Source organism: Convolutriloba macropyga, chromosome 3 (genome assembly GCF_964194025.1).
Source record: "Convolutriloba macropyga chromosome 3, txConMacr16.3, whole genome shotgun sequence".
NCBI classification, from domain to species: Eukaryota; Metazoa; Xenacoelomorpha; order Acoela; family Convolutidae; genus Convolutriloba; species Convolutriloba macropyga.
In genome coordinates, this window is record NC_134470.1 from 63036479 (window position 1) to 63050181 (window position 13703).

General features: G+C 35.0%; 1 protein-coding gene across 1 annotated transcript; it reads left to right on the forward strand.

The window, feature by feature from the left end:
* The first annotated feature begins 219 nt into the window (after positions 1–219).
* Positions 220–6929, forward strand: LOC142337191 (uncharacterized). Its single transcript, XM_075386323.1, has 5 exons — positions 220–1011; positions 1402–1484; positions 3495–3992; positions 4504–5166; positions 6164–6929. Exons 1-5 carry the CDS (start codon positions 528–530, stop codon positions 6746–6748), a joined length of 2313 nt encoding a protein of 770 aa, XP_075242438.1. The 5' UTR covers positions 220–527; the 3' UTR covers positions 6749–6929.
* The last annotated feature ends 6774 nt before the right edge of the window (positions 6930–13703 follow it).

A 13703-nucleotide genomic window follows, 5' to 3' on the forward strand; every position in this document is an offset into this window, starting at 1 on the left:
GTATGTCATATAGCACGTTACAGTGTAAAATAAAAAATAGCACGTACGCAGAAAACTTTTCTTTAGTTTGGGGGGCTACTTGTTTTTATCATTTTGCACTGTTTTGTGTTTGTGCTCGTGTGTGTGTGTGTGTGTATGTGTGTGCGTGCGTGCTTACGGATAGAGCGGAGCGTGCGTTTTTTGCATATTAATCTCTGATGATGAACGTAAACACATTTTTATATCCAGATTGTGCACTAATGAACAGATTCTACTTTTAGCTGTGATTCTGTAAAGCTTTCTTGTGACTAAACACACCTGGTGGCAAAAATTGTTCATTTAAGCTCCTCTATACTCTTCTTTTTTTATCTGTAGTAGACAATTTATACGTAAAATTTTCTACTCTGAAAAGTACTCGAGCACTTCATTTGACATTTGCAAGATTTGTTGAGAAAAACTACATTCATAATTTGAGCCAAATACTCTAAATACGATTTATATTGTTTCTTTTATTTTTCTTAAATAATTTTTGGCTATCTTAGTTTAAAATGGCAAACTTCGGGGTCGAGAAAGAATTCTACGAAAAAATGCCGATGCCTGGGTTACCTTCACCGCTCGTGAATAAATACAGTGAACACTGTCAAAAACAGCACATGCCAACCAAGGTTAAAGTGCTTCCCAAAAAGAACCTAGTCAAAGCCATCGAGTTCGCCTTGCAAAAAGACGGCAACGTTTCAAAGAACGTCCCGATTCTGAACATGAACGAAGAAGTTGAAGTTTCAAAACTGAACGAGAAAAACTTCTGCTGTATTAGTCACAGATGGTGTACCACAGAGGTCAAAGTTGACAAATTCTGCGAACTATTTTTGCAGTTTTTGAGCAACGGTTATTTATGCGCGGAGGACACTTGTTTTGAGGAGAGGACGTTTTATGATCACGCCTCCAGTTGGTGGGGTTTCATGGGGAAGCTTATGGAGCTTGTGTTTAAAAAGATGGATGGCGCAGAAGCATTTTTGACTTATTTAGGAAACTGTTCCTTTTTCTGTAAATCATCTTGTCAAAACAAGGTGCTCTAGCAGTTTGGTAAAATAATATTAGTTTTTACTTTTAGGAAGGAAACAAAAGACGCAAATGAATAAATGTGATTATACCAGGTTGTAAATTGACGCTGAAATTTTTTCTGTGTCGATTCTTATTTTTGTTACAAGTATGTTGAACCAGTTTGAAATAGTTTGAATAATTTGTAGAATTAAGAAAAAGATCAAAATCAAAGACGCAAATGAAATTAGGTAGATGCAGTGTAACATCATTTGTAAACCATTTATATGTGATACAAAACTGCAAATAATGTAAATTTTAGACGATTTTAAGCATAAGATATCATATAAACGATATGCATGGAACAGTTCCCCGCCGTTTTAGCCAAGAAGACAACTCTCTTGGGATTCAAAGACACCAAAAACGAGTTGAAAGTAGACCCTGACAGTCTAGATGAACTTAATGAGGTAACAACCCATCTCTTCGATAATGAATAGTTCGCCCACTTTTTTGATAAAATCTGATCCATCCTGTATGACAATTTTGAGATTCTCAAATTTTATCATGGGCCCGATTTTAAATTCATCATGAAAAACTCGGCTAAGATTTTGAAATCCTTGCTTCAGATCTTCCATCCTTCTCAAATGTCTTTTTCGAGGCTCTGAGTATGTGAGATTCTTGCAATTTTTGAACCCCTGATAATTTATGACCTGGTAATATGGCCGTATGAAATAGCAATCTCTTCGCCAAATAAAAAGTTTTGAAATACTTACCTAATGAAAAAATTTCCGCTGTTTTAATGTGTAAAATCAAGCTGTTGTTTTTGTGTGTCGTCTGTAACCTTTGCTTCCTCGCACGTACCACCGTTTACATTTTGGTGTCACCATTAATGCGTAAGGTATTAGCGTGCAACCAGATAGTGAGCTGCGAAGCTTGAAACAATTTGTTGCTATATGGAAGCTCCAATTGGGGCCAATTTTTGGAGACGTTGAATCTTTGGAATTTTCTCTGTCTTTTTTTCTGAGCAACAATCCACAGGACATCAAACAAAAAAATTTGAAAAATAAATGATTACGAAAAACTTCGAAAATTTGAATAAAATTATTATCTCTATTATACAATTATAACTCTATTGTTTCTTCAAACGCTCGATGTTCTGAAATCCGATGAGAAAAATTGAAGTGAAAATGAAAACAAACAGAATTGAAGAACTGATACTTAAATATTGAACATTTGCTTGTAATGTCCCATAATTCTCTGATCTGTTCGAAAAAAATGTAAACTACGAAATCGCTCTCTCTCTCTCTTTCTCTCTTTTTCCTGTTTTTCTTTCTTTTTGCTACTCTCTCTCTCTCTCTCTCTCTCTCTCTCTTTCTCTCTCTCTCTCTCTCTCTCTCTCTTTCTTTTTTTCTTTCTTTTTGCTACTCTCTCTCTCTCTCTCATCTCTTTCTCTCTTTGTTTTATTTATTTCTCTCACTCTTTTTCTCTGCTTTCTCGCTTTCTCGTTTTGTCCCTATCCCTCTCTCGTTCTTTCTTTCTTTCTTTCTTTCTTTCTATCTATCTATCATTCCTTCTCTCGTTCTTTCTTTCTTTCTTTCTTTCTTTCTTTCTTTCTTTTTTCTATCTTTCTTTCTTTCTCTATTTCTTTCTTGCGTCTTTCTTTTTTCAGAATTCTCCTTCTCTCTCTCTGTGTCTCTCTGTGTGTGTGTGTGTGTGTGTGGTGTGTCTTACTCTAACCACTTAGTTCTTCTTGTATTGTCATACTTAGCCAGATTCAAGCCAGTCTTGTTTTTGATAGCGTGCAAAATAAAATGTAATTTTTTTCTGCAAGAAGTTATACCAGCATATGTTGAGACAACAGATTAATGAAGAACAATGAGGAGCAACATTGATACAGATATTGAGCGTAAGAAAACTTATTTTTTTGTTTTTTTTATTAAAAAAATAACAAAAAGCACCTAAAGATTAATTCTATTTCAAAGAATACAGCTGAAGCTAAATTACGGCAAATTTTTATTGAATAACTTTAAATATTTTACAACTAAGTTATCTCTGCGAGACCGATGCTTTGTTACGTTTTAAAACCGACGATAGCGATGCTTTTTTAGGTTTAAAAACCGACGATACCGTTGCTTTCTTACGTTTGAAAACCGACGATACCGATGCTGTCTTACATTTAAAAACCGACGATACCAATGCTGTCTTACATTTAATAAACGACGATACCGAATCTCGCTTCCGATGAAAAAACAACGATCCCGAATCTGTCTTACGTCTAAAAACGACGATACCGATTCTTTCTTACGTTTAATAACGGACAAAAACGACAATACCGACGTAAGGGCTTTCGTCGTTTTTGGCTAGAAAAAAAACGACGATACCGACGGTTTCTTACGTTTTCTAACCGAAGATTTCTCAACTAGGGCTACAAAAAAATCAGAAAGTCTTTCACAACAGTGAAAACGTTTTAAATTTAGGGAATGACGGCTCTCATGATGGGCAAAGCACAGATGCAAATGGACATGACAGACATACAGGAATCCTACTTGGGAGATCCACAGTTAGAAAAGATCAAGCGATACCTCATCTTCACCATTCCCCAAGGTGCATGTCCGCAGATAAAGAAAGCTGACATTGCTCAAATGATCAAATTCGTCAAAGACCAGAAACTCTCTTTTCAAACTTCGAACCCTGAGAAACTGTACGCTCAAATTTATGACGTCATTCAGAAATGTCTAAACAATTTATCAGTGAACAAAAAAATGAAGGAAAGTGTGTTTATGAAGAGATTTGACGACTGTTTGAAGTATATTGACCAAATGAAGAACTTTAAGAACAAGTCGAACAGTTTCAACGGACAGGATCCGATTGCAATGGCGACGTTGATGATGTTGCAGAACAGTCAGTTCGAATACTTCTGGGCTGATGTGTTCTGCACTCCACAGAGGAAGGAAGATATCCAGGAGACACTCAAGGTAGCTTGCGGAGAGAACCCTTTGAAAACAAAAACTGAAAAAAAACCAAAAAATATAAAAGTTATTGACAGTTGAGTATGATTCCTAATATTTTATAACTGTCTATTTAAATTTGACGGCATTTGGGATTTTTGAAAATTGTGAATCCTCCACTCAATTTTAAGTCAAAATCATAGTCGAAAGAGTGCAAAAATAACATCTTTACATTTATTTTTCTCTATTTATAAAACGCAGAACGTTTTTTTTTGTCGTTACTATAGAAAAATTCTCTATGAGAATTAAAAGAATTTTCTGCACTTATTAATATGAGAACTTAAAGTTTAAAAACTTCAGTTTGGTTCTCCTTCTGATATTTTATCTTTTTTCCCTATTTTTTGGAGAAAAAACTCGACGCGGTAGAATGGTACTGAACTCAATTGGATGAGAATAGTAGAATAAACTAATGGAAGAACGAAAATTTATTTGTTTTCATTCACTCAAACAGCATGAATAACAGTACTCAAAATTTTAGGCTGTGAAAGATGGGATGGCCGTGTTCAGTATTGCAACAGTAATAGTATGTCCTCCATTCCTTGTGGAAAAACTAGTCGAGTACACTGCCGAGCCATTGGTCGACCTAATCGACCAATCAAAATTCGAAACCAAACTCAACGACTGGTACAAAAAATTCCCTTTCCTCACGTTAAGTGAGAAATGCTTCCTCTTCAGCGATCCTGTCTATTTCGACCGAATGTGGACACTTCATGAACAAGGAATTGGTCACACTCTGTATTACTGGTGGCAGTACTTACTTGGACCCTTTAGCAAAGCCCCGAGTGGAGCTAAAAAGACGATGACGTTCAGAATTGATGGTATGTTTGCTAACAACTACAGGGCTGGTCTGGAACAGTCCAGTTTTGAGACAACAATGTCCAGAGCTACAGCCGTGTTTAGTTTACGGTCACACGGTCCAGGTGATGGTCTGTCAACAATGTTCCAGACCAACTTTGCGACGATGCAGACTGGATTTGCGATGGACTGGGAACTTCTGGCAACTTCCCTGTTCAATTTGGATAAGGAAAAGAGTGTGAGTGAACAGATTCTGAGCAAGAAGATGAAGTTCTACCAGAGTTACTTGTTGCAGTACTCTCCTCCGGGTGCCAAGTACAGTTATGCCTGGTTTAAGAACCCAGAGGTAAATTTTTAAAAACTTAATAATAATAATAATAATAGTGGTTCCTGCGTAATCGCAGCGGAACAGCATTAGGCCTACAGTAGCCTGTACTCAGCTTCCCTTTTTCTTATTATTCCCCACATTTCAGACTGATCGTTTTATGAGCAGCATTGCTCTTTTTTTGTGACTATATCCACTTTTTTGTGGTACCCATTGCAGCCAACATCGGTCAGGCTATGGTCAATCTGAAGCTATGTTTAAGTAAGAGCTCATCCTCACAAAGACAGCTTCAAGGAGGCAGGTGATTGAACTCTCCATCATTGACTTGTGAACCACACACCTTACCTCTCCGCTATCACGCCGCATTTATTTCATTTTTAGTCCGCAGCATCAAGTTGAAACGCTAGCGAAAGTTCCAAAGCTTCATGATTCTTACATGTATATTCTAGAGTTTTTCCAAAGTTCGCTCTCATTTCAACTTCATGAAAGTCATTTTATCTCACTATTTTTACCACAGGCACACATATCTTACAAAAAGAACCACAAGTTTTATTATATTTTGGTCAGGTGTTTTTATCGATCACTGAAATCTGTTTATATTTGTTTGAATACAAAGCATTTTTTTCATTTTCATAAGAATTAGTTTGATACCATTATTGTCAAATGAATCCCAAGCTAAACGAATCATTTCTCACATTCTGAGCTTACACTTTTCACGCTTTCTTAATTTAAACACTTGTTACTGATGATTAAGCAGAGATAGTAATACAAATTTAACTACCAGTTAATAAAAAGGACGCCGACAAAGACATTATAATGACCTGTAAAAATCCTTCAAAATTCATCAATCCTGGTATTTCTATATTCCAATTGAATCCGATAGTTAGACGCACAGTTAGATTTAAAAAGCGTTTTTTCTTACGGCAAGAGTCAATTGCGTTTTATTTAAAAAGAGAAGTCCTATTTTTGCAATGAGCAAACCTGCTTGTTCTAATTAATTGTTTCTTTCCGTTTTCAGCACATCAACCACTGCTTCAAGTTCAACGACAAATGGGAGCTGGTAGCAGGATGTGTGGAAAAACCACAAGATTTCAAACCCAAGCCAATGAAATTCACGGCCAAATCGGGGGGAGAGGGAAAGCTGGGCAACGAAGTAGTTCTAAGAAAATGTCAGATATACGAAATCCACGAGATAACATACGAAGGGTTATTCGCCCCCAGCAACCAGTATGTTGTGTATCATTTAATTGGACTTAGAAAGGAAGACATGGAAAAGGAACCGTCGCCCGGGTACTTAATTTTGGGTGAGTGGACGTTGCCCAAATTTTTGGCCGACGTCAGAACAGATACTGTTAAAACTATAAAAGAACACATGCCGAAAAAAGTTGACGCAAACATGAAGAAATCGTACCAAATGCAGTTTGACTATCTGCGCCCGACTCAAGATGTAGTAATGGTGAAGTCGTCGAACCCGAAGTATGATTTCACAGTCGTATTTGGAGTGATTCCGCATCAAATGGGCGAATTCTCAGTTACCCAAATAGGGAATGAAAAGTCACAAAAGAACAAAAAGATAGACAAAGTTGAATTCACAATGAACTGATTGATTTAGGAAACAATTTTTTTAAATAGCAGTAACATAGTATTAGCACGAATTCATTAGGCATGTAAATAATATTGTGTTCATCGATTGTTTGATCAGTTATTATGAAAAAAAAAAGTTTTTATAATTGTTTGAGCAGTTATTATAATTTTGAAATATATCGTTTTTGTTTACACGAGAAGTACATATCTTCTTCCAGCGAAACAAAAAATGAAAAAAAAATTTCACATCTCAAATGTCGTTAACTTTGACTATTTGATCATACTTACTGCATTTTTGGCAAGAAAACAACCGCGTTGACAGCCATTGTTTGAAAACCTCAGCATGGGCCTCGTATCCAAAATTTCAAGAAATGCTCAATTCAACCAATTTCTTCAGCAGTGATTCGTCTCTGTATAAGCCGAGGTTGATCATCAGATTTTGAATCAAAAATAAATGACACGCGCCACTGTTTAGAGACAAAGGACACTTGATTGTTCTAATTGTTCCGACCACTCTTGAGGAGGGAGGAACTATATACTCATATGGGTTTTTTTGTTCACTCAATTTGACCGATATATTCATCGTAGAGAGTTGTGAATAGTATCATAAAGAGCCCGTCCATTGTAGAATATGGATTTAAAAAGATTTTTTTAAAGTTTCGTTTTCTGGAGCGAGTAATCGTGTTTTAAACTTTTGTGAATATTAGACCGATTTGCGTTACTTTTACTCACATTTTCCCAAATTTTTGCCTAAAATTTCTTCAAATTTGCAAAAATGTGTTAAAATTGTTAGAAATAGTGTTGATATTTATATTTTTACAGACAAAAATGTATTGTTGACTATTTTGATTTAGCTTTTTTGGCTGAAACTTGGGCTAAATATTTCAAAATTCAGCTTTTTTTTCATCAAAAATTCCACGAAATAAGCTTATTTAGTCCATTTTGATTAAATTTGCCAGAAGTACACACCCAAAAGCCACTAAAGAATCTTTGTAAACTGCAAAGTGGGCTAATCCTACTTTCACATTGAAACTGCTCTGGATGTAAAAATTTCGCCGTTTTTTGCTATCTTCACACGATGATAATCAAAGCGCAGCACATATTTTTGATCTTTTATCTAAAACATCATCTATATCTTAACTCTTCGAAATTATTAGGTGTTCTGCATGGACAAACAGCAGCAGTAAGTGCTTTTGGTCCAATCTTGGACTGCTACAATCCAAAAATAATTCGGATTGTAATCAGTCGGTATTTTGTAAAAAAAAAATTGGTTTTTTTTTGTATTGATTGAAGTCCAGAACAAATAAAATCAAAGCTCACTGTTGATAGGTCCAATTGGCTTACTGGCAGTTCCAAATATTGTATCCATCTTCTTACCCGAATGCCTAAGGTCGTTTTCACTTTTTAAAATATTTGATTTTTAAATAAACAATGGCTTATTGAATTTTGCAACTATTTTTCTCTCAATTTGGTCAGCTTGCAACTTAGTGTCAGGAACGAAAAAACGCTTCTTCTACCTATTGAATTAACATTTAATATTTAGTGTGGTTTTACGCGTTGAATTATGGTAATCTGGCTTTGATAACACTAAATTTAACTATATTTTTAGAAATTTGCACAACTTTCACGTTTTGTTTTTTTGTCACATTATCACAAAAATGACAGTTCACATATCACTTTATTGGATTTCAATGAACCGAAATTGAACATATCAAATTCTTTAGAGGCATAATTTATGGTTTTAACGGCTTCGACATCACTTTCTCATTGAATTTAATTGAATTGTTTATTTTTGCCTTTACTCTTGTTTTTACTTTGTCTTCTTAGTCGTAAGAAATTAAGAAATTTCCAGGATTAAGGCAAGTCTCATTGACTATTTATGGAAGAGTATATGAGCCTGTATTCTGATTTAAGTAGATAAAAGATGGCTTTGATGACTTCGAAAACAATTGTTTTCAAAACTAAAAAGTTTTTTGTTTCGCGTTTTTGTTCTTGTTTTGTCTATTTGCTGCCTAGTTTCGTTAATAACAGGCCACATATGACTTAATTGGGGTCCATCGAGGACGCAAGCGTACTAAATCTAATGTTTTTAAAGAAATCGTTATGACATTACGGGCATCGAATTGAGTTTTACGCAGTAAAAAGTTACAAAAATTTTGATTTTTGTCTGCATTTGACGTTTCTTCTGTAGACCTAAGACAAAATCTGAATAAAAACTGGTACTTAGAAAAACTGGTACTGACACTTTTTGGAAAAAACAAGCACTGAAAAAAAATATTAATATGAAGGTATATTTTCATTTATTGCACAAACTGCTCATAATTTTGTAATTGCTCCTTACCCAGGCCGAGGAATTTTGCCAAAACTATGTGAGATCAGCGGTAACTAGCGTTGACGAGTCTGACAATTCACCGCAACTTTCTTACAAAATTCTGCGTTTAATGCGTTGATTCAGGCGTAGATCTTACATATCTTGCGTTGAATTTAGCGTAGATCGTACATAATTTTGCGTTGAATTCAGCCTAGATCTTATTCGGTTTCTGTTCAACTTTTGCTCTAATTTTTTGTCGTTTCAGCTCTATCCAATTGTTCTCACACGCAACTGGTTTCTAATTTTTTTTTAAAAAAATCGCAAAAAACTTGCCCCCATCCCCATGTACCCCCCCTCTCTCCACACGTACCCCAACCTACCCCCCATATACAGCAATCAAAAGATTTTACAGCAACCAAAAGATTTAAAAGTAGATCTTAAACTTTTTGCGTTGAATTTAGCGTAGATCTTACATATTTTGCGTTGAATTTAGCGTAAATCTTAAATATTTTGCATTGAATTTAGCGTAGATCTTACTTGTTTTGCGTTGAATTTATTGTTGATCTTACATATTTTGCGTTGAATTTAGCGTAGACCTTAAATATTTTGCGTTGAATGCGTTGAATTTAGAGTGGATCTTACATATTTTGCGTTGAGTTTAGCGTAGATCTTATATATTTTGCGTTGAATTTAGCGTAGATCTTACTTGTTTTGCGCCGATTTTAGTGTTAATCTTACGTATTTTGCGTTGAATGTAGCGCTGATTTAAAAAAAAATCAACGAGGAAAACTCTGGGTAGGGTCCCGAACGACTGATCTTATGCTTACTTGTCGGCTCTTCTACCATTGTGCCACAGAACCTTAGTTGTCTTAGGATCCGCACCCTTTACAAATGGGAGGGTAACATCACGTTTCACAAAATCTTGGCGTTTCTAAGCGTAGATCTTATATAATTTTCCGATGAATTCAGCCTAGATCTTATTCGGTTTCTGTTCAACTTTTGCTCTAATTTTTTGTCGTTTCAGCTCTATCCAATTTTTCTCACACGCAACTGGTTTCTAATTTTAAAAAAAAATGCAAAAAAACTTGCCCCCCCCTCACCACACGTACCCCAGCCTACCCCCTATATACAGCAACCAACTCACACCCCCTGAGACGTATCCCCCCACACCTCCCCCCATTTGAGTATCTAGAAGATGGCTTTGAAGACTTTGAAAACAAATGTTTTCAAAACTAAAAAAAAAAACATTTTTTATTTCTTGTTTTTGGTCTTTTTGTCTATTTGTTACCTAGTCTCGTTAATTACAGGTCACACATTACATAATTGGTGTCCATGGAGGGCGCAAGTGTACAAAATCGAATATTTTTAAAGAAGTTGTTATGACTTTACGGGCATCGACTTGAATTTCTTGCAAAAAACTAAATTTTGATTTTTGTCTGCATTTGACGTTTCTTCTGTAGACCTAAGACAAAATCTGTATAAATACTGGTAACATGGGCTTTTTTGGACAAATAATACGTGGTCTCATTAATAAAAAGTCCCACACCAAATTATTGGCGTTCGAAGAATCGCAATTGAACATGTTTTGGGGGGCAAAATACGGCCTTAAGGCTTCGACAACGTTTACTCGCAAATTTTAGTGAGTTATTGTTTGTTGTCTTTATTTGTTTTTTTTGTAACAGCATAAAAAATTATCTTATGACAGGAATTAATGCCCTTCTATAAAACCATAGATGATCATAAACCTGTTTGTTGTTTACAGATGATCTCTAATGATGTTCATTACTCTAAATACTAAAAGGGAATTTTTTAACTTTGATTATTTGTTCTTTTTTGTCTTATTGTTACCGGGCCTTAATATTGACTAGTCCCAAATCTTTTCTAGAGATGTGAAAGTCTTTGTGTTCAGTTTCAGTTTTTTCTGACGTTATTTTGACTTTGATATTAAGTTTTTTTTTAAAAAAAAAAAACTGGTTTTAAATTTTGATGAAATTAATGTCTGTTCTTTGATTTTGTTTTTCGTCTTGACTCGCTTTGTTAATAATGGCAGATGTCATCAACCTTATGCAACATTTTTTACTCCATTGAGTTTTTTGTGTTGGAAGCGATCATTTTGTTCATACGCAACTTTTTTTTAAAAAATTTTTAATTTTGGGATTTTCAATCTGTTCCCCATTTTGGTAGACAATTTTGCCAAAAGTGTGAATTAACGAGGTTGGAGCATCATGATCGAATGCACCTTACCGAGCCTATTTGTTCCACTAAGCGAACGAAGAGCAATTTTCAAATTATTTCATTATTTGCATAATTTATTGATATTTACTGTATTTATGAGTGTATAATTTATGACAAAATAGGATGCATTTATACGTTAAACAGTTTCATTAAAAAACTCATTAGAAAAGCCAAGCGTTAAAAATGGGTTTGTTCTCCAACAAACCCTGTTTCTTTCGACTTTCTGTTAGTTGCCTATTTAAAAGATATTTCAGCGTAGCGAGATTTAAATTGGCAATGCCGCACTGTGATGTTGACAGTTTTTAGAAAAGATAAGCATTGATAAAAAATATATTATTATGAAGATTATTTTTTTCATTTATTGCACACAATGCTCGTGTTTTTCTAATTGCTCCTTATACGGGCCGAGGAATTTTGCCAAATTTATTTAAGATCAGCGGTAGCTAGCGTTGACGAGTCCGACATTTCACCGCAAATTTCTGACACTATTTTGCGTTGAATGCGTTGATTTTAGTGTAGATCTTACATATTTTGCGTTGAATTTAGCGTAGACCTTAAATATTTAGCGTTGAATGCGTTGAATTTAGCGTAGATCTTACATATTTTGCGTTGAATTTAGCGTAAATCTTAAATATTTTGCGTTGAATTTAGCGTAGATCTTACTTGTTTTGCGTTGAACTTAGTGTTGATCTTACATATTTTGCGTTCAATTTAGCGTAGACCTTAAATAATTTGCGTTGAATGCGTTGAAATTAGCGTAGATCTTACATATTATGCGTTGAACTAAGCGTAGATCGTAAATATTTTGCGGTGAATTTAGCGTAGATCTTACTTGTTTTGCGTTGAATTTAGTGTTGATCTTACATATTTTGCGTTGAATTTAGCGTAGATTTTAAATATTTTGCGTTGAATGCGTTGAATTTAGCGTAGATCTTACATATTTTGCGTTGGATTTAGCGTAGATCTTAAATTTTTTGCGTTGAATTTAGCGTAGATCTTACATATTTTGCGTTGAATTTAGCGTAAATCTTAAATATTTTGCGTTGAATTTAGCGTAGATATTACTTGTTTTGCGTTGAATTTATTGTTGATCTTACATATTTTGCGTTGAATTTAGCGTAGACCTTAAATATTTTGCGTTGAATTTAGCGTAGATCTTACTTGTTTTGCGTTGAATTTAGTGTTGATCTTACATATTTTGCATTGAATTTAGCGTAGATTTTAAATATTTTGCGTTGAATGCGTTGAATTTAGCGTAGATCTTACATATTTTGCGTTGGATTTAGCGTAGATCTTAAATTTTTTGCGTTGAATTTAGCGTGGATCTTACATATTTTGCGTTGAATTTAGCGTAGATCTTATATATTTTGCGTTGAATTTAGCGTAGATCTTACTTGTTTTGCGTCGATTTTAGTGTTAATCTTACGTATTTTGCGTTGAATGTAGCGCTGATTTACAAAAAAAATCAACGAGGAAAACTCTGGGTAGGGTCCCGAACGACTGATCTTATGCTTACTTGTCGGCTCTTCTACCATTGTGCCACAGAACCTTAGTTGTCTTAGGATCCGCACCCTTTACAAATCGGAGGGTAACATCACGTTTCACAAAATCTTGGCGTTTCTAAGCGTAGATCTTATATAATTTTCCGTTGAATTCAGCCTAGATCTTATTCGGTTTCTGTTCAACTTTTGCTCTAATTTTTTGTCGTTTCAGCTCTACCCAATTCTTCTTACACTCAACCGGTTTCTAATTTTTTGAAAAAAAATCGCAAAAAACTTGCCCCCAACCCCATGTACCCCCCCCCTCTCCACACGTACCCCAACCTAACCCCCCCCCCCCATATACAGCAATCAACTCACCCCCCCCCCCGCCCCGTGACAAATAATCAAAAAGCAAAACTATGAAGCGTCAACGCTAAATTCAACGCAATTTATGTAAGATCTACGTTAAATTTAACGCAAAATATGTAAGATCTACGCTAAAATCAACGCAAAATTTGTAAGATCTACGCTAAGTTCAACGAAAAATATGTAAGGTCTACGAATTTAGCAAAGCATATTTTATGTTGAATTTAGGGTAGATCTAAATTCAACGCAAATTATGTAAGATCTACGCTAAATTCAACGCAAAATATGTAAGATTGGCGTTGACTGCGTTGAATTTATGTAAGATCTACGCTATATTCCACGCAAAATATGTAAGACCTACGCTAAATTCAACGCAAAATATGTAAGATTGGCGTTGAATGCGTTGATCTTACATAAATTTAACGGATTCAACGCGAGTCTAACATAATTTTGAGTTTTTTAGCGTTGAAACCTGGGCCCATGTACTTATATGATTTAGGACACTCAACTGAAAAAAGACGATGTCACAAGCAAAGTATCTTGTGAAATAAGCCTAAGCTATTTCTCTCCATTGGCTTTTT